The following is a 25,435-nucleotide window of genomic DNA, read 5'->3' as shown; positions in this document are numbered from 1 at the left end:
ACAGGCAAATGTCAAAATACATTCGGTCATAACAAGGATTATAGAAATAATGAGATGATCGGTATAAACAAGACTCAATACTTACTCAACTGCAGGGAATGGCAAGATTTTGCAATGAATAAATGTCCATTAAAATTTTATATACTCATATAAATAGTCATTGTCCATAATCAGAGATGAGGAATGGGAACTAGGGTCAAAGCCAAAAAGCAGAATTAGGAAATACGATATACAAAAAACAAGTCTTGGACTTAATGACAATAACACATGAGAAGCCATTCATAGCCAGGAATCCAACATAACAAAGTTGTGTGGTGTGGTTTGGTTTTTTGGTGAGAGGGATGGCATACTCTCTCCCTTGTCAATCACAGCGTCACTAGGCAATTGTGGGCATCTGCAAGATTATGCATGCAGAAGGGCCGGATAACACTTTCCTCCATGTGTATTATGCTGCCCTGTGACGAAGCATAAGCAGCAGTTTCAAAAGATGTGGCTGGCTAGCTTGATGTGTCTCAGAGGAAGCATATGATAGCCTTGACCCTCCCCAGTTGGTACAGTAGCTGACAGGGGAGACCCAACTGGTGGATGGAAATTGTCCAAGAATAAATTAGGGAAGAAAAAGAATCGGTTGACTTTGCAACAATACAGTGGTACAACAGGGTATACATAGACAAACTAACACACAACAGGTGAACACAGAAAGTTAAACCAATGACAGAACAATGGATGGAAACTGGAGTACAATAGAAACACAAGCACATGGGGTGCATGTGAATGTTGAAGCAAAATGAAAAATTGTACCACTTTTTCTCAAAGTCTGTCAGCAAACACATAAACGTATGTCTATTACAAACAAATCTCAGTAATTCTTTAATGATGGGCTGCTGCAAACTCTTTTTTTCCTGTAACTCAGTTCATTTTGTAATTCATCTTATTCTTAAAAGCAAATTGCACACTATGTCACAATTTGCTTTCCTGGAGTAAACTGACATACACGGAACAAGTTTAGGCTATACATGAAACTGCAGATAGACAATCAGACTGAAACCTTTCTAAACCTTGCAAGCATTCTGAAGCAATGAAGTGTAAAAATACAAATGCCCAGTTGCAATTACTGAAAAAGCTTAATCCTTACAATCTGTATTTTTTGATTCATTAACTACTCATTCCATTCAGCTATTCTATTAGTCTTATACCAGTCATTATTGTCCATAATATGCATTAATTCATTAATCTACAGTAAGCAATTTATCCTGGTCAGGGTCACAGTGGATCCAGCGGCTCTCCAGGAACAAGACAAGCAGTTCTTTGCAGGCTACCATGAGCACGCCACAGACACACATGTACACAGTCATTCACACCTTGTGGAAATTTAGTAGTAGCCAATCCACACACTGGTGTGTTTGTTTAGAGGTAGGAGAAATCCAAAGAACCTGGAAAACATGTGAAATTCCATGCAGACAGCAACCTGAGCTCAGGATCAATCTGGTAACCTTGGAGCTGTGCAGCTGTCCATAATGTGTGTTAAACAATTTGATGATACCCACTCAGCAAACTGTCACATTACAGCAGTAATGCAATGAGTAACTCACCTCCTGAAAATGCCATGCAGGGCAAATGCCAAGATGTTGTCTCTTTTTTTTTAAAGAAGTCAACAGAGACAAAGAGAAAGATGGACAGAGAGGAATATAATGATGGATAACGGAGACTCGTGGTGTGTGACTGTACTTCTGGGCATATGCTGCATGGTGCTTGTGCTTCTCCTGGTGTGTTTATTAGTGCTACTTTCAGTTTGTGTGTTTGTAAGTGTGAGTGTGCAAAGGAGCTGAAGCAAGTTTGCATTACTGTGTGTGTGTGAGGATGTGTAATTGGCACCATCTGTACATGTCCACATGACCCTTTCAGTCACAGAGCACACTTTAGCGCTTCTGCTTTCCTGACAGAAGATCCCACCACATGCTTCTATAATTCTTTGGCTCGTGCCAACCAGATTAACAGATTTGTGCCACTGATGCCTGTTCTGATGCCCTGGATGAACACTGGGGGTTTTAAAATGAAAGCTCCAATGCTCTGTGTCAGCAATCCAGATCCTTTCTCTTGTTGAAAACTCCAGTGTCTGTTTTATCAAACAAGTGAGGCTGTCTGGTGTGAGCTGTCTGTATCCTGCCAGGATGATTGAAGGCTCTGCTGGTTGGACATATACTGGAGTCATGCAAATAAACACCTTCCACTCAGTGCTTTGACAGGTGCCACTGTGAGGTACTGGCAACCCATCACTCATAGTGTCCCTTTAGATAACATGACAGAATGGCACACTGACTGAGATAGAAAGGAAAAGAGAGGAAAATGGGTGAAGATGTATAGATGATTCTAACAGGGTCTCGGAGATGATAGTGTAGGTGTAGTACTTACTGGAGAGACATCTTATCACATCCACACTTGAGCACATTCTCTCTGTCTCTCTCTCTTTCTCTCTCTTAATCTCTCAAATCAATTCAATCCACTTCAATTCATTAAGCTTTACTGGCATTGCCGTATGCAGTTACAGTGTTGCCGAATCATCATAGAAAAAGAAGACCGTGATTAACAAATAGTTATATCAACAAGAATCCATACAGAGGAATGGAGAACAAAGAACATAAATATTACTTATAATTGTAATAATAGTAAAAATTATAATGATGTAAGATTATTAATAGACAGCAATATGACAATCCTGTATACTGTAACACTAATGCAAAGCCTGGGAATGTCACTGTTCCAACTATAGAAAACACAAAGGCTAGACAAGAGAGGCAACAAAAACTGCAATGTACTATTCCCCATTGTACTTTTTTATAAGCTAAACTTTGCTTTGGCTATGGAATCTGGTACGATTCTTCACTAAACATGACCAAGAACCACCTGCTTTAACATGAACAGGCCATTTAATGGGAATTACAACTGACTAATTTTACAACAGTCCCTTAGCAAAAGGACATGGGGCACACTTGCTCACCTCTAACTATGTTAAACAAACCGTTATCAAAGTTTCAAATAAACTTGAAAATATGGAATGCTGTGAATTAGTTTACAATGCAATGACTGGCTGATCCAATACCTTGTTTCAAAACGTTAATTGACAATTCTATGGTGTTTGTTTGTTTTTCAGTCAGACACTGGTGCACATATGTGTGCAGTTATACAGATGGACAGTCTTCAAGATCCTGAAGCTTGAGCCTACTGTAGAAAAGTGTAGAATCAGTGTCAGACACTGTGTGAGCCCTAAGTCGAGCGTCAGCGGCTGAGACTAATAACTAACACTTTACGAATATTTATAGGAATTAAATGTGAACAAATAAAGTATTGCACGTTATTCATTATGACTACCTTTATTATCCATTTTTTGCAAGATACTTTATAATAGTCTGCTGGATTCCAATTTCATGTGATTATTTCATGTGTTAAAAAGGGTTCATTGGATAATTAAGGATACTAAGTTGGTTCTAAGCTCCCTGGACAAAATAAATGATCCAAATCCAACAATAACAGCTTTTTGCACAATGTCAGCAGGTTACACATCTGGACAAATTTAACTTAGCAAAATCAGAGTGTCAGTTGTTGACTAGACTCTGACTATGTGTCTGTGAACTGCTGCTCTTGTCTATGAACTGGTGAACTCAACGTTGACACGCCCATGTTTCAGGATGTCAGCTGGAGGGTGCATAGGGTCAAATCCCTGTGCGACATGTCTGACAGAGATGATAACCATGTAACCATGTACCAGGCCTCAATCCCATGTAAAACTTGTTGGACTATTTGGTACAGGAGGTGAAACATCAAAATATTCAATAAATTTTAGCTGAATTGTGCACCCAGTCAGTGGAAGAGTGAACTAAAATTGACAGAAACTCAAGACACTGGTGGAATAAATAACTGGATTGGTGCTGTTATCATGGAAAGGGGAGGCATAACTTAGCATTAATAAACACATGACACTAATCTGGATCCCTGTCTGATAGCTAAACCCTCTGCTGTAGGGTACTACATTCATTCAAAAGTTCCCCAAGAGTGGGTGCTAGATGGAACCTTTATTTAGGAGTATATGGATGCGTGTGTTATTGTAGCATGAATAACTCAGGCTGTCCTGCTCCCAAAGTGGACCACTCACACTGAAATTGGATGAGCAGGTGTGGAGGCACTGGAACTCAAATTCTGAAACAATTGGAATTAAGATATTGTAGGATCCTGGAGGTTAATTTGGGGCTAAACTCAGTTCAGTTGGCTGCAATATCACCTTGTGGGCAGTTGAAATCACGGTATTGATGAAGGTCCTAATAATGAATAACTTAAACGCTAATTTGTTCATTGTGAAGTTACTCATGTTTATGACTAGGTAGTAATAATAATAATAAACAGCGTATTAACTATCAGTGTTATGAAGTGTCTCTGTCCTCCATGAATTTAACTGATTTTTTAGAAAGATTACATTTCAAAACTTGTTTTCCAAAATTACAACTGCAAAATTATAAATTCATCACAATATATCATGCAAAACTGAACAAACAAAGCTGGATTTTATTAAATTTCATTAGAACAAACACGTTAAGAAAAAGATATGAATGGTAAACCCCCAACCCTGGAGGCACGAGCCATACCTGCTACGGACAATTTAGAGATAATACTCAGCCTACATGTCTTTGGACTGGAACATGCAAACTCCATGCACACAGGGTGGAGGTGGGAATCAGACCATAACCCTAACCCTAGGTACAGAAAATGGATGGATATATGGTTGTGTGTATTTGAAGTGAGACTATTCAGCCTTGCACTTGATTAGACCAGCTATTTTTCCTCATTACTATTTTTTTCCATGAGACATAACGATGAAACCATATTTACAGACAACATAAACACTCGCTGTCTACACGTGTGAGTCTTACATTCAGACAGGGCATAATGAACAACAACAAGTCATGCTGAATAAATCACATAGCCATGTTCTAATAGCCTATTGCAGTGTAACCATGCAAGATTGATCCTTTCAAATAATGTACAACTACGATTCTGACCCTGTTTCATACTGTCTCCATAACAACCTATTTTTATTTCTTTATCTAGCAGTAGCTTTGGTTTATAATATATTATGGTATTATAAGCAGAACCAGATAAAAAAAAAATACCATAGTTATATTATTATAATACTGTGTATGTTGGTATCAGTCTGCAATACTGCAGCTAGCTCACAAATACTACAACCAGGCTACTTTCTGATGCAAATAAGAGAAATCATATTACTCCCATCTTTGGCCAACATTTATTGTTTGTTTTCGAAGCTCTAAATTGACTGGCCCCTATTATATTGCAAACATTGTACATGTGTCTAGACTCTTAATGTCTTCTTTGCAATTACTGATTTTTGCTAGATATCAGCTAAATCTAAATTGTGACCATGTTTTGGAAAAGTTTTCAACTAATAACAACTTTTCAAATATAATCAGGTTACATTAACACATTACATTTCCAATGTAATTAAAACTGTTAATAGTATTTATTCCACAGAGTCGCTGAATTCTCAATTGTGACTGGTCAGAAGGTGTTGATTTACTTTCTAAAACAGCAGCACTGACAGTAGTTCCTACTGCAAGGTTTGTATTAATGTGCTTGCTCTCATACGTTGATGTTTTTATAGTAACAACTTATACAGGGATGCACCATGTAAACAGATTTTTACAGATTTTTCCAGCTGCTGCGGGAAAAGTGCATGATCCAGGTCATCCAAAACATAAGAGTGATTAATATTAAGCGCTTCAAACAAACTCGTAAGTTTATTAACGTGGCTTGTCGAGTCAGATGCTGCGACAGATGCATGTGCTGTTTAATGTGTTCCAGACATGTTTTCTTCATTGCAGAAATGACATTTTTACGTTTATATCCTTATCTGTAAATGTTAGAAATTCACGCCAGTATTTCCATTTTTCATTAAGACTCATCCTGACACTGAGCGAGTCTCCATTAAACTTCACTGAATGAGCACGATTCCACGCACGCTCACCAATCAAACAGTGCGCAATAGAAAGGAAGCGCAATAACTCTGACTAAAATATTAATTTTGATCAAATATGTTCTTTGATGCTATATTTAACTATATTTAGAAACAAAAGTAATTGTGTTTTTTATGAGAGCGGTAACTGTAATGAGGTTAGAACATTGTATATAAATGTAAGAAGTGTCGTACACTTGTTTTGTTTTCAAAATATAATGTTTAATATTTTTAAAAATCCTTTGAACAATGTATAACATAGCCCACATAGATACATTTAATACCTTTTTCATAGTCTTCAATTTGCACAATGTTTGAAGGACAACACTGGGCAGAATATGAAATAACGTTGTTGTTTTTTTTAATACAGAAAACAAAAACTGGCCTTTTAATCCAACTAATCGATTAATCAATGCAATAATCCACAGATTAATAGATTATTAAAATAATCATTAGTTGCTGCCCTAATGTCAATTTTTAATACATAAAAAAAATTGCAGTTGTTGCAAATTGCTGTGGTATAAAAAATAACTCCTAGTTTGATGGAGATATTAAGATTTAAATATCCTATACAGAAAACAGCTTACAAAGCAGCTCTTATTTTTGTGTGGAAACTTTCAAATCGACGTGCCTGAATTGCTTAAATGAGTCATTCCAAACAAACGATTAATCTACAAACTGCCTATAGCTAGCATCTGACTGAGGCCCTTTCAGATACGAGACAGTAAACCACTTATTTTCTCTTGAAGAACTTCAGCAGTTTCCTCCAGCTAACTGCACTGCCACTCTTAACTCAGCGGAATGAGAAAGTGAATGAGATGGGATTACACAGCTAATGCGAGCAGATGAAGGGAGGTCAGGCCAATTCTTTCACTCGAAAAGGATTAAACTGACCAAGATTTCTGAGGAGCAACTTCTCATCTTTTACAGCAACATCAGGCCTTCATGTCTACCTTTACAGCACAAGGAATGAAGTACTCTGAGGATGTTACGACAAAATAAATGACACAAAACAACAATTGCTGACGTCATCCTTTTTTTCCTAAATTGCCTTTGGAGGAGAAACTAAAAGTAGACAGACCAAGCGCATGCTGTCAAAGCCCAATGACTTTTGATGTTTTTTATGCTTTAAATAAATGATGTTTTTTATGGGTTTATCCAGTATGTGTAATTATTAGTTAAATACTGTACATACAAAACTTCTTCAAAAAGTCTACTGAGAGAAACAAGCAAACATCTTGATTCATGCAGTGTGAAGTACACAGCGCATTTTGTACTGTTCGATGAAGGTTCTTGTCTGAAGTATTGACTGGAGCTACTTAGCTAACGCACGCTGACTTCAAGCTCAGACAGTCAGACACTCAGACTACATGTTGCATTAGGCAGTGGGTCTGTCCCATTCCTACACACTTGAGTGCTTATAAATTTTATTGGCATTTTGTTACATGACATGTCAGCTTGCCAGTGTTCAATTAGCAATAATGTAGTAATAATAATAATAAATAATACCTTAAATCTCCTCAACCACCACCAGTGTGTAGCATCCACCTGGAGGATGCGATGGCAGCCATAGTGCGCCAGAACGCCCAGCACACAACAGCTATTGGTGGAGAGGAGAGGACAGTGATGTAGCCAATTTAGAGATGGAGATTATGGCCATAATAGATAAGGGCAAATGGGGGAATTTTGCCAGGACATCGGGGTCCTATTTTACGAGAAGTGTCCTGGGATTTTTAATGACCACAGAGAGTCAGGACCTCGGTTTAATGTCTCGGCTAGTAAGTAAACAAGTGAATGATAATTTAAAAAAGGACATATTTAATGGCCACATAATATTGCATCATAAATTACAACTATCAGCGTGGACAAAAACTATATAGATTATCCTTGTGTTAGGAATGTTTCTCACTCAAGTTTTAAGCATGACTCAGCTGCAGGGACAGCCGGTATAAATGGATTAGCATAGCTAAACTCCCCTGTCTATCAAAGATTACATTACATCAATATAAGGTTTAATTTTTTGGCATCCACATCAGATTTCCTGTTAAAGAGAATTAATTTAGATATTTGTGGATTCAAGTTCAACAGCACCACCAATGGCCATAGGAAAAATACACTGGATAGTATGAAGAAGTGACATTAGGGCTGACATATTTCTAACTCAGACTGTAGATTCATGCTGCCTATCAGTCAAAAAATATGGCAGGTGATTGCATAAGAGGTGGATTGTTTACTTTCTCATCCTTTTTTCCACAAAACGCCTTTGGAGGAGAAAGTACAAGTAGAATGACCGAGGACACACTGTCTAATCAATACCCAAATTACACAAAAGTCAGATGTCTAAACTTGCTACAGGCTGGAAGAATGAGTCCTGATAAATAAGTTAATAAATGTGTTATTCAATAATCATAATAATGAATTATAATTAACTTGTACATTGTTAATCATATGACTCAATTATAGCCAATTATGTTACTCTACGAAGTTATGTTTTAATCAAGAGTGTAGTATTTTTAGTTCAATACAGTAATAATATTATTTTTTTAAAAACTTGTTGGTTCAAGAGATGGCAGGATGTCTGATGTCTATGATGTAGGGGAGGGCGATAAGACAAAAATATCATATCATGATTCTTGAAGCCATTTCTACAATACATATGTATCACAAAATATAGGTTTTCTAACAATTTCCAAGCCATACAGTTGTCTTGCATTCAAACAAACAACAAAAAAATTGTTTGATACTTTATTTAATGTCTATAAATCTGCATTTATTTTTATATTTACATACTTAATTTTATACTGAAAAGAGGAAAATAATCTGCAAAAATGTTAACATTAAATTTGTACAAAGATTAAGTACCATTTTTAACATCAAATCAGCTCCTTCCAGTAAGTTTAATTATTGAAAAAAATAATTAATTTAAAAAATTCAAATTAAATTAAAAAAGATCCCCGAAAGTGTATTGTGACATAATTTACCACAATGTCGATATTATATTGTCATAACCCAGCCCTAATACGATGTACAGATCTGATGTATTTACCAAGACTAAACATGGAGAACTTGGAAAGACTTTTGATCAGGCAGATTAAAATCACAGGAATTTTCTTTGACTTCTCCAGCTATAATTTTCATTTATTTCCCCTTTAAAAAAAAACTTTTAAAGACTCCACTGATACATTTTAGGTTGTAAATGTAATTGTCACATGTACATGAACACAGCTTTTCTTGATACATGCTGCAACCTCACCTCACTTTTTTTTGCATAACTTAGCAGCAGAAGTTTTGCAGAGACTCAGCTTGGGTCCCGTGGGGATGTTCGCGATGCACAGCCAATACTCAGAGCCCTGATGATATCGTTATCAGATCAAAAATTGGATTTTATTGAAAATGGGATGTCTAGCTCATAGGGAGTTTGTAGGATGGCAATGTTAACATGTCTTGCTGCCATGCCTTCCAGCAAACACAAATTAGCATCCTCCCAGGGACAGAAGCTGTGTGACTTTATCTGACTTTCTCCCCTGCCTTTTTTCCATTCACAGGTCGCAAGCTCTTAACTGTGAGTGTTAATTAACCTGGCATGATGTATTATCTGTGAAATCCAAATATGGCGCTGGTGCACAACTCACTTTTGCTCAAAGCAAGAATACTAACTGGATCAACTCTGCCATTACATAATAAGCGCAATAAGCATAATAAACAGGGGCGGCTGTGGCTCAGTTGGTAGAGCAGTTTGTCCACTAACCGTAGGGTTGGCGGCTTGATTCCCGGCCCACATGACTCCACATGCCAAAGTGTCTTTGGGCAAGACACTGAACTCCAAGCTGCTCCCATGGCAAGCTAGCACCCTGCATGGCAGCTGTTACCATTGGTGTGTGAGTGTGTATGTGTGAATGAGAAACAGTGTAAAGCACTTTGTAGAACCACTAAGGTAAGAAAAGCACTATATAAGTGCAGACCATTTACCATTTTATTATTAAACCTATCAGTTACCCTTTTCTGCGGGTGTGTACTGAAAATAGCAAATAAGAATTTGAAAAATTAGTATTATTAATATTATTATTATTGTTGCTGTTGCCATCCATCCATCCATCTTCAACCGCTTACTCCTTTTCAAGGTTGCGGGGGAATTTGGAGCCAATCCCAGGGAGCATTGGGCACAAGGCGGGGTACACCCTGGACAGGGTGCCAGTCCATCGTAGGGCACTATCACATACACACTCACACACCCATTCATACACTACAGACACTTTAGACATGCCAATCAGCCTACCATGCATGTCTTTGGAGTGGGGGAGGAAACCGGAGTACCCGGAGGAAACCCCCGCAGCACGGGGAGAACATGCAAACTCCGCACACACAGAGCCGTGGGAATCGAACCCCGACCCTGGGGGTGTGCGGCAAACGTGCTAACCACTAAGCCTTGTTGCTGTTGATAATAATAATAAATAATAATTATAATAATGACAATAATAATAATAATCTAATAAAGGGGTATATGGATGCGACTCTAAAAGAGGTCAAGCACTACGCTGAACATAAATGCATGCCCAGTTGATATATTCAAGTCTGAGTTAATTCAGCTGTGGAAGAGATTTAATTAAACACCGGGGAGTTTTTCGTGAACTTTCTGGGGGCAAGAGGGAAAAACGGGCACACAAGGTTGTTAAGTGAGATCTAGATTAGGGTAAAGAGACTCCACTGAATGCGCTTTACCTCTTTTATCCTGCACTTTAACAGTAACTTCCACTACAGGTTCAGTTTCCCGGTCCAAGCTTCTCGAGATCACCAACTCCCCGCTCTCTCTGCTAACAGTGACCGGTGAGCTTTCCGTCTCGGGGTAAAGCTGCTCGAAACTAGCCGACTGAAACCGGACCGGGTTCAGGTTCATGATCACAGAGCCGATGGCTGCGTCTTCAGACACACTCACGCTCACGGGCTCGCTGGGCTCCAGAACGGAGCGAGACTTTCTCAGGAGTCTGGATGATGGTGGAAACGCAGCCGGCCACTGCCGGGGACTGATCTCCACCTTCATGTGGCGCCCGGTGCGCGACGGCCATCCGCGGTCTCTGGCAAACACGCTGAACTTTATGGGCGACGCGAGCCCGAGGATGGAGTCCACGAGAAGAACTTCACCCGTTTTGGGCACCACGTAGAAGCTCCCGTTTCTAGGCAGCGCGTAATAGATGAGCTCGGCGTTCTTGCCGCTATCCGTATCTTCTGCTGCCACTTTGTAAACCACCGACCTGAGAGCAGTGGCATCATCTAGAGTTATTTTGACGTCCGCGTGCCGAAAAGCGGGCTCGTGGTCGTTCGTGTCGAGGACGTCCACCCGCACGGACGCCACACGCGACACGACGCGTTCGGGCGAAGCGCAGCTTGCGCAACACAGGCCCACATCCAGCACGTACTCCGCGCGCTCTTCTCGGTCCAACACGCTGGCAGTTTTCAGCTGCACGTGCCCGCGTCCGTGGTGCGCGAAAACCCGAAAGTCATCGCTCCCATCTCCGAGTAACTTCAGGTACGCGCTCGAGCCGGAGCACCAGCGCTGCGCGTCGATGCGCCTCGCCGGGATGCTCAGTCCGTTCACCCTCGAGCCCGGCGGGGAATTTTCAAACACGTGTCCGTGGAAGAACGGCGTCCTCTCGTCTGTCTTATTTCCCAAGACAAAAGTCATGCAATAGGATATAAAAACAGCCCAAATCATGGTTTTCTTTTTCGGGCTCGCGCCGCGCTCTGCGGACTCACGATAAAGCGCTTAAAATGCGGAACATACTCAAAACCCCAAGTCAAAAAACATTCTAATAAACATTTCCGTCCATCGTGTTGTGGCCCGTCCTCGAGTTATCCGTTATGATTTCTGTGAGCACTCCGTTAACTGAAAACGCAGCGGAACTTTTAGCTTCAGCTGCGCTGTGCTCCGGTGGCGCTCTACCTCACAGCGGCTAGTAGCGCGCGCGTGTTGAAGCTGCTGAGTTTCGTGTGTGCAGCACGCGCTTCCAGACAGCGCGCGACTCGAGCTCAGGGGGCGGGGCTACCGAGTGACCACGCGGGATATCCTCTGGGAACAGCCGCTCAGTTTTGATGTCTATAGATATTAAACTATTTCATGCAATATGTACCGTACATGTACTATACACGAAAACACAAGTGGAATTAAAATAAAAACTAACCTACACAAATATATATCACATATCTTTATATTTATAGATTTATCATTTTAATGCATGCATGTCAAGAAAAATATCTCACTATATCTCACAGTATATGACATATAAGCTCACAACATGTCTGCTCTCTCGTTTGTTAGTCTATCTGCTGTGTTTTCTCTATACATTCACCTGCCTCTTTAATAGAAACAAATGTACCCCTGCTCATTCACAAAATTATTGAATCAACCAATCATGATAAAGATAGCTTCAGTCATCAAACATCAGAATGGGGAAATTTCAGAAACTGCTGATCTGGGAAATTCATGAAGTCTCTAAAGTTTACACAGAAAGGAGCAAAAAATGAAATGCATCAAGTCAGTGGTGGTTCTTTAGACAGAAGCACATTTTTATGAGAGAGGTCAAAGGAGAATGTTCAGATTGGTTCAAACTGACAGGAAGACTATGGTAGCTTAAACAAACACACTTTACCACCATGGTGAGAAGAAAAGCATCTCAGAACACACAACAAGCAGAAACTTGAGGCAGATGGGTTATGACAGCAGAAGACCTCATCGAGTTGCACTCAGATCGGCCAAGTATCAGAATCTGAGGCTACACTGGGCACAGGTACACCAAAACTGGAAAGCTGAAAATTGTTTTCCAATCTTCAAATGCAAATTTTCACATCCTGGTTTACTATAAATAGCATTAAATAGTGAAATTAATGACCATGTATGATTTTTTTTTTTTGGACTGAGATTTAGTTTTCATGAGTAGTTTTTACTTAAACAAGTAGTTTTTATATTACATTGTTACTCCAAACAAGCGGCTTTTAGTTAGAACTTAGAAGAAGCAGACAGAAGCTAGTAGGAATAGTGGAAAACCCTTCTATGAGCAGGTGAGAGGGTGACAGGGTTCATGCTGCTAAGCATTTTTAGTCCTCTGGTGGGAGTCCAGGGCATGACAGGTTTATTCACAGTCAACCTGAATTTGTACTTTATGCTTTCACAGAAAACCATCATTAATTCAAGGACCACCTGATACACCTTCCACAGAAAATAAATAAATAAAAACAACAAAGCTATGAGCATGCCCTATTTCAGCATTACAGCATCAGTGGACACATTCTTGACAGTTGCCAGGATCCTTCTCTAGCTGTCTTCACTTCGAGCCTAAGAAGTATCTCTCAAGGGAAGCACAACTTTTCTGAATAGTGTACCAAAAGTGTTTTAATAGTTTTCCTGGATATTCAGGGATACCTGTAATTCATGTCACCTCATCAAAGGACAGTGTTAAAGCCTTGATTTGTGAAAACCACACAAGGTTCTGGCTCAAGTCTGATCCGTTATTATCAGCATTACCATTTCATGTTGTAGCTTTACAGAATGACACACTGGTGATCAGGAAGTGTACCCTTACCTTTTCCTTGCAAGTTTCAATCAGCTTTTTCATCACTGTATAAATTCCAACTTCGCCATTAATACTTGGTTTAGACACACGTAGTAGTTCATCACTGGTCTCAGTTATTTTAGTCAAGGAAGTGATTCTGATTAACCCCAGATAAATATTAGCTATTTCTGTAGTTTCTGACTGCTGAAGCTGTGGTTGATAAGTTTACTGTGAACACTCCCCCCTCCTCTCTGTTCCCTTGTTAACACTTTCTATGTTCCTGTGTAAACACCTTTAACTCTTCCCAACCAGGTACAGACAGATAAAGCCTCAAACCATTTACACATTCCTCTGTCTCCCCAAATACCATTTGCCTACATTTACATACTATGACTTCCTGAAAACCATATATGGAATTGTTCCTGTCTTACATCAATGTGCTTCCTGTTTCATGCAAATATGCCCTTCTGCCTAGCCAATCAATAGTTAACCCATTGTGCCTTTCTTTGAATAAATCAGAGATCTTGCCATTTGAACTTATTGTCTGTCTGTGTGTCATTTGGCAAACTCTCCCAAAGTCTTGGTGTGGTAAGTGTGTAGCGGTCTTTTTGTGTACTCTCGCTTTCTCTCTTCTTAAGAATCGTAACTTGGGGATTCTCTATTCTCAAATCCTAACAATGGTCTACAAACAGCTTACAAAGTATGCACAGGATCCCATTGTTGAAAGATATCGATCAGGAGAGGGGTACAAAAGAATTTTCAAAAACATTAAATGTACCATGGAACACTGAAGGCCAACATCAACAAGTGGAGAAAATGGAGCACTTCAGTGACATCACAAATAATTGGATGTCCCACCAAAACTGAAGAAAGGACAAGAAATAAAACTTATCAGGGAAGCTGGAAAGAGACCTATGGCAACATGAAAGGAACTACAGGAATACCTGGAATGTACTGGTCACTCCCTGCATGTGACAATGATCTATTTGGCACAAGACCTACAGGCCTCTGTTAAATAGCTGAAGATGAAGAAAAAGTTCACCTGACAACCACATTGACAACCCAAAGCAAAAATCCAAGTCAACAATGGAAGATCAATGTTTAGAAATGGCCTAGTCAGAACCCAGATATAAATCTTTTCAAAAACCTGTGGAACCAAATAGGAATTTATTTTTTTATTTATTATTTTTTTTTACCTGAAAACACTATAAAGAGCATTAAACAGTAATAAAGTAAAGAAAGTCAGGATTTGGTGTGACCACCCTTTGCTTAAAAAAAACAGTAGTACAATTTGTGCATGATGGCCTCCTTCTTATTATCATAAGCCAGCATATCAAACTGTTCTATCAAAAGGTAGAGGCCTTATATCCTGAGCTTGTTGGTTGTACTGATGTTTGTTTCTCATAGACTGGCTCAGGAGACATGCTGGGTCCTCCATGTTTTGCACTCTCACCAGACAATGGGCCATGTTCATTTTGAGATGGAGGAGATCTAGGTGGTCTATTCTTGGGACCTTGGCCCTCTCGGCATACTGCTTGTACTCAGACCAACTGTTTATTATAGCCAGGTCAAAAGCATGTGTGATCATTCTCTGGGTCTTACCAGTTGATCTAGTAGGTCGACCCCTCCCATTGATTCATTATACAGCCTTGAAGTACAGCTTGCGGCATTGGTGATGTGCTGGGTGAGGTGGCACACCACTGACAGCTCCGTAGCAGCCTGATGGGTCAGGAAGTCAAAGGCTGTACCACTTTTTCCACACAGGAAGTATATATTTTTTACACCTCATGGGTGTGGTTTGAGTTTAATGTATTGCTTGACACAGACAGAGCTCCACGAAATGACACCATTTGTAAATGAATATAGAGGTTTACCTCTAAGGGAAGCTCCAAGCATCTTTTGCGAATCGCATTGTAGAGTGGGCGTACTTGGTTCTTCTAAAAATGCCATTATCCATTCTAGCTTCCCAGAACACTGACACGCTTGGCAATTTAATCACACACATAGCCAGGTGGAAACCAACTAGGGTTCTGTTTTCCCTTATACTAGTTGTTTTGAAATCCAGTGTACCAGGGCATAAATGTTAGTGCTGTCTGTCATCAAGTCAAAGATCTCACCTGGCACATTTTGTTTGAAGTATTCATATAGGTTCAGGGGATAGGTCACTTCAACTGGAAGCATCTCAAAAGAAGTGTCAATGATTGCAGTAAATGGCCTTTGACACCATTTGATCTCGTCTTTCCTGGTAATTGTGACATCTATCAATTCCTCATGCTTCCTTATTCCTGGATTCCTCATCTGCCTCATATCCTGATTCCAAGCTGTCAGTATCGAATTATATATTTACCGGAAGTTGAAGAAATTCTGTCACTTTATACTCTAAAATATAATAGTTTTAAAAATATTAACAATAAATAAACCTTAATTTTAATAAAAACAGGAACTGTAGAATTTTTAGCTCTGTATTTTAGCTCTGAAATGCTTGCACAAATTTCACAACCTGACACACTGATACTAATTCATAAGGTTCCTGCTGATATCTGATGTCCATTAAAAAAAAAAAAAAAATCCTGTTCTCTCCAACTCTAAAAGATTTTCAAATTACCTTTGAATATTATCACCTGCTACTATTGAGATTATAATAGGTGCAAGTTGATTCCTGTCTAGATTGTGAGTCATGCCTGTCTCTGTCAGATGCCTGAAGCACTCTCAAATTAAGTTAGGGGTCATAACTTCATCGTGATTGGTCCCTGATCAACCAATCAGTGACCAGACATTATTTGTATTACAAAAGATTACAATTTTATTGGTTCAAACAAAACAAAATAAAACGTGATGTCCATTCCCATGGACGCAGAGTCTGAATATGGCACTTATACAGTGCTGTGAAAAAGTATTTTCCTGATCTCTTCTGTTTTTGTGGATATCTTCCACTAAATAGTTTTAGATTTTCAAATGAAATACAACATGAAACAAAGGCAACAGGAGTAAACACACAATACATTTATTTATTTTTATTGAAGCAAAAAAAAAGTTATCCAACACCAATCACCAATGTGAAAAACTAATTGCTTCCTTAAACTTAATCTGGATCATGTTCACATATGGCTTCTTCTTTGCATGATAGAGCTTTAACCAGCATTTGTGGATGGCATGGTGAACTGTGTTCACAGACAATGAGTTCTGGAGGCGTTTCTGAGCCCACGCAGTGATTTCCATTACAGAATAATGCCTGTTTTTAATGCAGTACCACCTGTGGACCTGAAGATCATGGGGATGCAATATTGACTTTCACCCTTTTCCCTTGCACACAGATTTCTCCAGATTCTCAGAATCTTTTGATGATATTATGTACTGTAGATGATGAGACATTCATAGTAATTATAGAACATTATTCTGAAAGACGCAGTTTTTAACAGATTGGTGAACCTTTGTCCATCTTTACTTCTGAAAGACTCTGGCTCTCTAAGAACTTTTTATACCCAATCATCTTGCTAACCTGTTGCCAATTAACCTCCAGCTGTTTCTTTTTAGTAACACTTAGTTTTCCAGCCTTTTGTTGTCCCTGTCCCAACTTTTTTGAGACGTGTTGGAGCCATCAAATTAAAAATGACCGTTTCTTTCTTTCTTTCTTTCTTTCTTTTTTAAAATGGTACATTTCCTCAGTTTAAATATTAGACTTTTTTTCTATGCTCTATTGTGAATAACATATGGGTTTATGAGAACTGCAAATCATTGCATTCTGTTTTATTTACAATTTACACAGCGTCCAAAATTTTTTGGAATTGAGGTTGTACACAAAAACAGAAGAAATCAGAATGGGGGCAAATTCTTTTTCACATCACTGTGTATAGGAGATATATGCAGGTTAATTGAATCCACCCAACCAATTTGAGTATGTATGGAGTTTTTCTCCATCTTCTGAAAAGTGCTTCTAAAACCTACCATTAAATCTGAAGCTATTCCTGTTGTTCCAGTCGTGATGAACTTTGTAATTCTCCTAAGATGTAATCACTCCTAAGATGTGTAGAGCTTCTTGTAGCTGTGATTAAATGATTCAACATTTTTGAGCTAAGGAATTAAAAGTAGTACACATACTATGACTCTATGGCAAAAGTGATATATGGGACAAGAACATTCTATACACGTTATCTGAAGAAGTTTTTACAGTGGTTCTTACATTTGTTAACTTTTATAATGGTTAAACTTGAAATGTATTGTTTCCCCCTAAAACATTACATATTTTGATATTTGCTTTGATATGAGACTTTGAAATGAATGGTGTTGCAAAAGAATAAAAACTAATCTATTTTAATGCTGACCTTTACATTTAGAGTACTAGACTAATGTATGCATAGTAACGTTCTTTAAAAAAAAAAACATTATTATTTGTGAATTTGCATTTTATAGCAGTCAATCAGCCGCGCATGATTTGTTCCTTCTGTGCATTAACTCATGAGGAAAACACATGGTCATACCTATTTTCCATCCTGTATTTCATAAAAGCAAACTTAACAACCAACAAAAATAGCAATGAAAATATTCTCATTTCACTAATAAGCTATTAAGGTCATGAAGACATGCCTGATTGTTAAACATCTCCAAAATCATCGTCACAATAATCCATTAGAAGTGTGGTGGTGCAGGGGTTAATGTTGCCAATTCAGTTTCAGGGTCCTAGGTTTTATCCTGAGCTCAGATTACTGTCTGTGTGGAGTTTGGTATATTCTCCCCGTCTTTATGGGTTTTCTCTGGATTATCCAGTTTTCTCCAGCTTCCCAAAAACATGCCAGTAGGTGGATTAGCTACTCTTAATTGACTCAGGGTGTGTGAATGTGTGTGCATTCACATACACTAACAATAAGAAATTGGATCGATTGGGTACAGTCTTGAATACCACAGAGAAGCTTAAACTTCCAGTTTAAACTAAAAAGCTATGGTCTTTTTAAAATAAAAACTTAGAATGGCAAAATAATAGAAGTAATGAAATTGTTAAAAGAAAAAGAAAGAAAAAAAAAGAAAAGAAAACATTCCCAAGTAGGTTCCTTTGCTAAGTAAATGTTTTTGGTGCCTAGTTGTACAGTTAATGATACTGTTAATTGTATTGTTTTCTTTCTTTTTTATATATAGTCACACCAATGTAATAATAGCTATAGTGGTCAGTTCCAAAAAAAAGAAGTAGAAATTAGAATGCTTCACAGTGTAAGGCAACACATGTATTCATACGTCAATGAGAATAAGATCAATTAGATTAAACTGTTAAAATGTGGTCAGTTTTCAGATGTCACTGTTCGAGTTAAACTTACATTGGCACAAATTATATTAAATTTATCTAATGCCTAAGTTAATTAGTCTAGGCTAAAATCAACTATCAAGGATACATCTGTATCAATCAAAGCAATTAGCATATTAACAAACGTGTTAAAGGCAACCAAATAGACTGATGGTGGATACAAAATATCCACAAATATCAGGCTTCACTTTTAGCTATGTACAACATCATCAGCTAAGAACACTGATTGGGTTTTAAAAAAAAAAAAAAAGAAAGAAAGAAAAAAAAGAAAAGAATTATTAATAAACACTTAATTATAAACAACTCCTCTAACCCTTTTGTTAATTCATAAATAAAGTATGCAATAAAATATTGTAATTACATCATACATCAATAAGGAGCATCCAAAGATTGTTATAATTATTTTGGTCTTGAGGGAACTGCAAATAGGCTATGGGGGTAAAAAAAAAAAAAACATTAATGGAAGCTCCAAGAGTGAGACCAACAATTGTCTATACAATAGAAGAATCAATAACAGCAGCAGGAGGAGTAGCATACATACTACTGTATACTGTACACAGTAATGTATCACTTTCTATGCCTAAGCATGAAGACTGCATGATAGATCCAAAGCACTTGGATATATACCATCTCATTAAAAAGCTGTGATGTTTCCAAAAGCAATTAAAATTATCAATAAAAGCAATGCCCAATGATTGCACCAGATTTCCATCCACTCGTTCTACATTAGTAAATACCTGCTATAATATTCCACATCCATCTTCAAATAAAGTAATGGACCAGGATGAGAGATCAAATTTCCAGGATAGTAAAGTTTTCCACAAGGTCTTAAAAATGATCCTACGGAATGTCATTAAGTCATTAGGAGTATCAAAAATAAATACATTAAAAAAAGATTCATAAGATTCAACACATAAACTGCTGAAAGACACTGAACAAACATTATCAAGCTTAATGTTCTTTGTTAGGGAATCATTCACAACCAGAGCCTCCTGTGATGACTCAGCAATGGCAACAGCATGATATCAATCTCTTAATATGACAAATTTGTTGCATTATTATTAAAACACACTTAGTGTGTTTTAGTGCACACTTCAGTGCAGACTATAGGTATATGTCAAGACAGAGAACAGAGAAGGGGTTCCAGCATGATTGATGCTTAGCAGCAGATGAGGAATATGACTCAAAGCTTAGTCATTTCGTGCACTGGGCTATAAAAAGCATCCTCAATTGGACTCCTAGCGCTTTCTTTTTGTAGTTTAAGTTACTTTATTGTTCACAATTTCAGAAAAGCACATCATAAAATAGAATTACTGTTGAATTTCTTAAGAACACCTGCACACCTGATCATCCAGTCTGTCAATCAAGTGGTGGGAGCACAATGCATAAAATCATGCAGAAACAGGTTATGAACTTCAATTAATGTTCACACTGAACATCACAATGGGGAAACATGTGATGTCAGTGGTTTTGACAATGGCATGGTTGTTGGTGCCAGATGGACTAGGCTGAGTATTTCAAAATCTCCTGAGGATGGCCAGATTGATTTGAGCAGACAGGAAGGCTACAATAATTCAAATATCCACTCTTTACAACTGTGGTGAACAGAAGGCAATCTCAGAATCCACATGTCTAATTTTGAACCACTTGTATTTCAACAACAGAAGACCACAACAGGTTTCACTCCTATCAGCCAAAAATAGGTATTTGGGGTTTCAATAGGTACAGGTTCACTGAAACTAGACAAATGAAGATTGGAAATAGGTCACCTGGTTTTGTCCTGATGCAGTTTTCTGCTTCTGCTGTTGTAGCCCATCTGCCTATGTTGTACCACACACACGACATGATTCGGTGTTTTATGCATTCTGCGATTTTTGTTTTATTTTTATTTTAATCAACAATATGTTTCTACCCACAGAACTGTCACTCACTGGATGTTTTTGTTTTGGTTTTGTTTTTCACATCATTCTGTTAGGACTGCACAATTAATCGAATATTGATCTTGATTATGATTTTAACTGCCCACAATTACATGAATATGATCGACTGCGATATCGACTTTTAAAGTTTGTCCTCCGCTCACAGAAAATGCCACTGCATATCAAATCAAGTGCTTCCTAAACTTAGAGCCATTCACCATGAAGTGGTGCAGGGATGACATCATTTTGTAATGCCAAAACCTGGAAACGAGTTAGCATTTTTGCACTCACGCTGCCAGCTTCGATTCGGGTTTGAGAGAGCTTGCACAAGTTGAAATCATGACACTAACATGTTGCTAAATGGGACTAGAGCTGTTGTCGGGGACATTAAACATCATCACGCCAAACAGGAAAAGTCTTTGCAGGGAAACTAATTCAGGTATTCTGTGCACAATTCCTAAAAAAAAAAACGCTTGGTCATCGTGACGTTCAAGTCGAGCGACCGTAGTGTAGTTCTTCAAACTTCAAAAAAGTTGTGCTCATTTGTGAAAATTATCTTGATGGACAAAATGTGTTAGTATTGTAAACTTTTGTTTATTCTCAGAGCTTATTTTTTTGCAATATTTCAAAAGCATATGGGAAAATCCTATTGAGTTGAGGGCACCAGTGTGATGCTAACTTCCGGGTTTTGGTACAAAATGACATCATCCCTGCACCACTCTATTGGGTGATTTGGCCGCGTCTCTCCTCCTGTAAACACGGTTATTGCCTTTTCTGCATACACCTGAATTGTTTTCATTTGGTTGCATATTGTTATATTTGACTTCATATATTTTCATTTGATTGATGGCATTTTTATTTTTACTTATCCTATATTTTGGGTACAATTTTATTTATATTTTGCTTCTATGATGATGCATAGAAATGTAGCACAACATGGAGGTGAAAGCAGCGGTCTGTTTATTTAAATGTGAAAGTGCAATAAAAATATGTTGTCCCTAAAATCAATGAATAATCATGATAAATAATTGTAATCTCAATATTGATTAAAATAATCATCATTTTGGCCATAATCGTGCAGCCCTACATTCTATGGAAACTTTAGAGACTATTGTGATCTAATGACAGAATGATCTAATGTCTTTTTTTTTTTTACTTTCTCCTCAACATTAATTCCTATATGATGCAGCTCCGTTTAATGAATCCTGGGAGAATTCCAATTGCATGCCGTCATTCTGGCAGCTCTAATGATCCCCAAAAAGGAAGAGTCATGGTCGCTTTTCTCAATAATTAGTAATAATATATATTGTTACTAGTATATATAGTATAGTATCACGGGGAACCTGGAGCCTATCCCAGGGAGCATGGGGCACAAGGTGGGGTACACCCTTGACAGTGTGCAACCCATTGCAGGGCACAATCACATACACATTCACACACCCATTCATACACTATGGGCAATTTGGACATGCCAGTCAGCCTACTGGAGGAAATCGGAGTACCCGGAGGAAAGCCCCGCAGCATGGGGCAAACTCCACACACACAGGGCAGTGGCGAGAATTGAACCCCCAACCATGGAGTTGCGAGGTGAACGAGCTAATGTGTGGTTTAAAATGAACATTTAATGTTAAACAATAAATTAAGACCCAATTCCAAAGCATGCCAGAGAAGGGGTAAAAAAAAAAAAAAAAAAAAAAACTCCAACCTTCTCAAATGTCTTTTTGATGTCGAGATAAAACTGGGATGTCATCCAAGGAGTTCAACCACATTCAGTGGAAGTTTTCTCAAACTGTCAGCTGAAGACATGACATTAAAGAGTCCTATCTCATCAATGTGATATATTTGGCCAAAGGTTCCATCAACATTATATTACAGTCTCCATTATTGAGCTACATATACTTAGGTATTCAGTATTTCAATGCTTCATTAAATGAACAACTTATAAAATCAGAAATATTAAATTAATATATTTGTTTGGTAAGATATCTGCACATGGTGATTGGAGTGTCACTTAGCACTTAATTTGCGGCTATTACTCAGGTGGTAGAGTGGTTTGTCTACTAATTGCAGGGTTGGTGGATCAATCCCCAGCCCACATGACTCCACATGCCGAATTCTCCTTAGGCAAGACACTGAACCCCAAGTTGCTCCTGATGGCAGGCTAGTGGCTTGCATGGGAGCTCTGCTGCTACTGGTGTGTGAATGGGTGAATGCAAAACAGTTTGAAACACTTTGTAAAACCGCTAAGGCAACCATTCACCATTTAATTTTCTTTTTCCAATAAATGATATTTTCTTTTAAAGGGCCTCTCATACTATGTGCTCCTTTAATATGACGTCAAATTATGGTATCATTTTCGTAAGCACATGTTTCCAGGGTTCAGTGACATTGACTTTGTTTACTTTTGATGTGTGCATTTGTTATGATTTCTGCCTGTCTCCGCCCCTGTATTGTCATTGGTTTTTCCCTTATGTGTCATCATCAGCTGTTTTATGTTCACACTTGATTATGTTTGTTATTTAAATCCCTCGTGTGTCTATATGTGGGTCGAAGTGTTGAGTGTTTTAACCGTGCGAAGCCTTTGTATTTGGTTCCTCGTGTTTTGGTTCATGGTTTTTGATCTTGTTTCTTGTTTCTCGTTTTGTGCTTTGCCTTGCCTGTTGATCACCTGACCCTTTGCCTGTTTTGACCACACTAGTGTGTCACGATTTGGATTTGTCTGCCTGCTTCTCTGTAATAAAGCTCTTATCTAGACTTGCATCCGTCCTAACCTCCATTACGTGACAACTAATAACACACTACTTGAATACCATCCAGGGAATCGAAATACTTGACATTAAAATAACAGACCAGTACAATAAATAACAGGGGAAAATTATTATAGACATTTTACAAAATTATTATTTTACAGTCTTGCAGATTTAGCCTATACAATTTCCATAATAACTCCCACATACCTGCTTATGTTTCTGAACTGAGGGCATTTAAAATAATGGCTCATATTGATTGTAAAGTTCAGTAGGTTTGTACAAAAACATAAGCTCAACAGATGGTATGTGATATAAGAAGTGTCTTCTTTGAGTTATAAATGAAGATTTGACTGCTGTATGGGTAACTAACATAGTCATGCGATTTCAAAGTGACAACACCTTGAGTTTTGGCAAATTGACACCAGTGGCATTCACTGTAAAGTTTGAAATTATGATTAATATATTAATTATTATTATTATTATTATTATTATTATTATTATTATTATTATTATTATTATTATTATGCTTTAATGTAACAAGTACTTTAATATAATCCTGTAATTAAATTTACAGCTACCATACCTCGTGACCAATCAGAATCAAGGATTCAGTGGTGCTCTTGTGTTTAACTGTGCTGTGCTGTGACAAGAACATATTAATTGTAGCCTACATAGCACTACCAGCATCAGCCAAAGATTATAGCTTACTACTGTAATTGTAAGTTGCTTGCCTTGTCAGCTGTGCATGTTCTCTGTTAAAACAACTGTCAGTTTTAAATAATATTCTGTAAAGTTTTGTTCTGCAAAGTCACCAGTATTGATGGCACTTCATTAAAAATATAATTTTTTTTCACTATTACTGCCATTAATATTATTGAAGTTTTGGTACAGGAAGAACCTTCCTGGAGAGAGAGAGAGAGAGAGAGAGAGAGAGAGAGAGAGAGAGAGAGAGAGAGAGAGAGTTACTGAGGAGATCACCTGTTTTAATTGTAGTCTTATGATCACTCTTGAAACAAATAGGATACAGGAAAGAAAGTGTGTCAAAGAATGTAAGAGGAGGGTCACAGTGGAGTAAAGAGACAGAAGAAATGAAAAAGTGAAGTGAACTCTTCTTTGTTGTAGAATCCCTTTAGCCTTATCCTCTTAGTTTAAGTTCTTTCACGCTTTTATTTTTTTGCTTGCCACCTCCCTTATAGACCTTTTCCCTTCATTGACAAAGATGAGCGGTATCTACAGTATATAAAACCACCTATAATCCATCTGGCTTCTTAAGAGTCTCATAATAGCCAAACATCCTTTCATACTTTTGTGCCTAAGGTTTGGCTGTGATGATGAATTATATATCCATAATGACCTATGCCCTTTCCCCTTTTTTTTTTTTCTATTCATTGACTTATAATAAATGTCTTTTTTTTTTTTTCAAGAAAAATATTCCATATTTTATAATTTGGCATGATATGCCTTCACCTGAGGCCCAGATATCTTCAGATCCTAGCAACTGCAATGTAGAGTCAGCTTATAAAACTCAGGCAAAAGTATTTTAAGGTAATGAGTATTGAAATAGCAACTACAGAAAGTTGATCAGTCACTGCTGTTTTATCCTTGCACCCTTATACACAAAGGTGCAATGGTGTTCCACATACTTTATTCTGTTAGAGCACTTCCTTTACTTTCTTTAACCATTCTATACTTTACAGTTTATTTCAGTATAGAAAGACTGTACTTAAATATGTAACAGAATATATGTATAACTTTATAGACAGAATAATCACAGAATAATTAACTATGTTTGTATGCCTTTTATAATAAGGCTATAACCTGGCTTTTCTGATAGGTGAAGCCTGCTTGAGTGGATATGAAATAAATGACATCCATCCAGAACTATACCACCAATGGAAAAACCACTG

General features: G+C 37.9%; 1 protein-coding gene across 1 annotated transcript in view; it reads right to left on the bottom strand.

Moving 5' to 3' along the window:
• Window positions 1-11,995, bottom strand: part of si:ch211-186j3.6 (neural-cadherin) — a 265,014-nt gene extending 253,019 nt beyond the window's left edge. Inside the window, exon 1 of the mRNA XM_017458309.3 lies at window positions 10,742-11,995. Within this exon, the coding sequence (XP_017313798.1) occupies window positions 10,742-11,732 (991 nt within the window). The 5' untranslated portion in view covers window positions 11,733-11,995. The remainder of the gene's footprint in view (window positions 1-10,741) is intronic.
• Window positions 11,996-25,435: the final 13,440 nt, after the last annotated feature.

This window comes from Ictalurus punctatus, chromosome 27, assembly GCF_001660625.3.
Source record: "Ictalurus punctatus breed USDA103 chromosome 27, Coco_2.0, whole genome shotgun sequence".
Taxonomy (NCBI): domain Eukaryota; kingdom Metazoa; phylum Chordata; class Actinopteri; order Siluriformes; family Ictaluridae; genus Ictalurus; species Ictalurus punctatus.
Note: the sequence above shows the minus strand (reverse complement) of the source record. Positions and strands in the feature narration are given on the sequence as shown.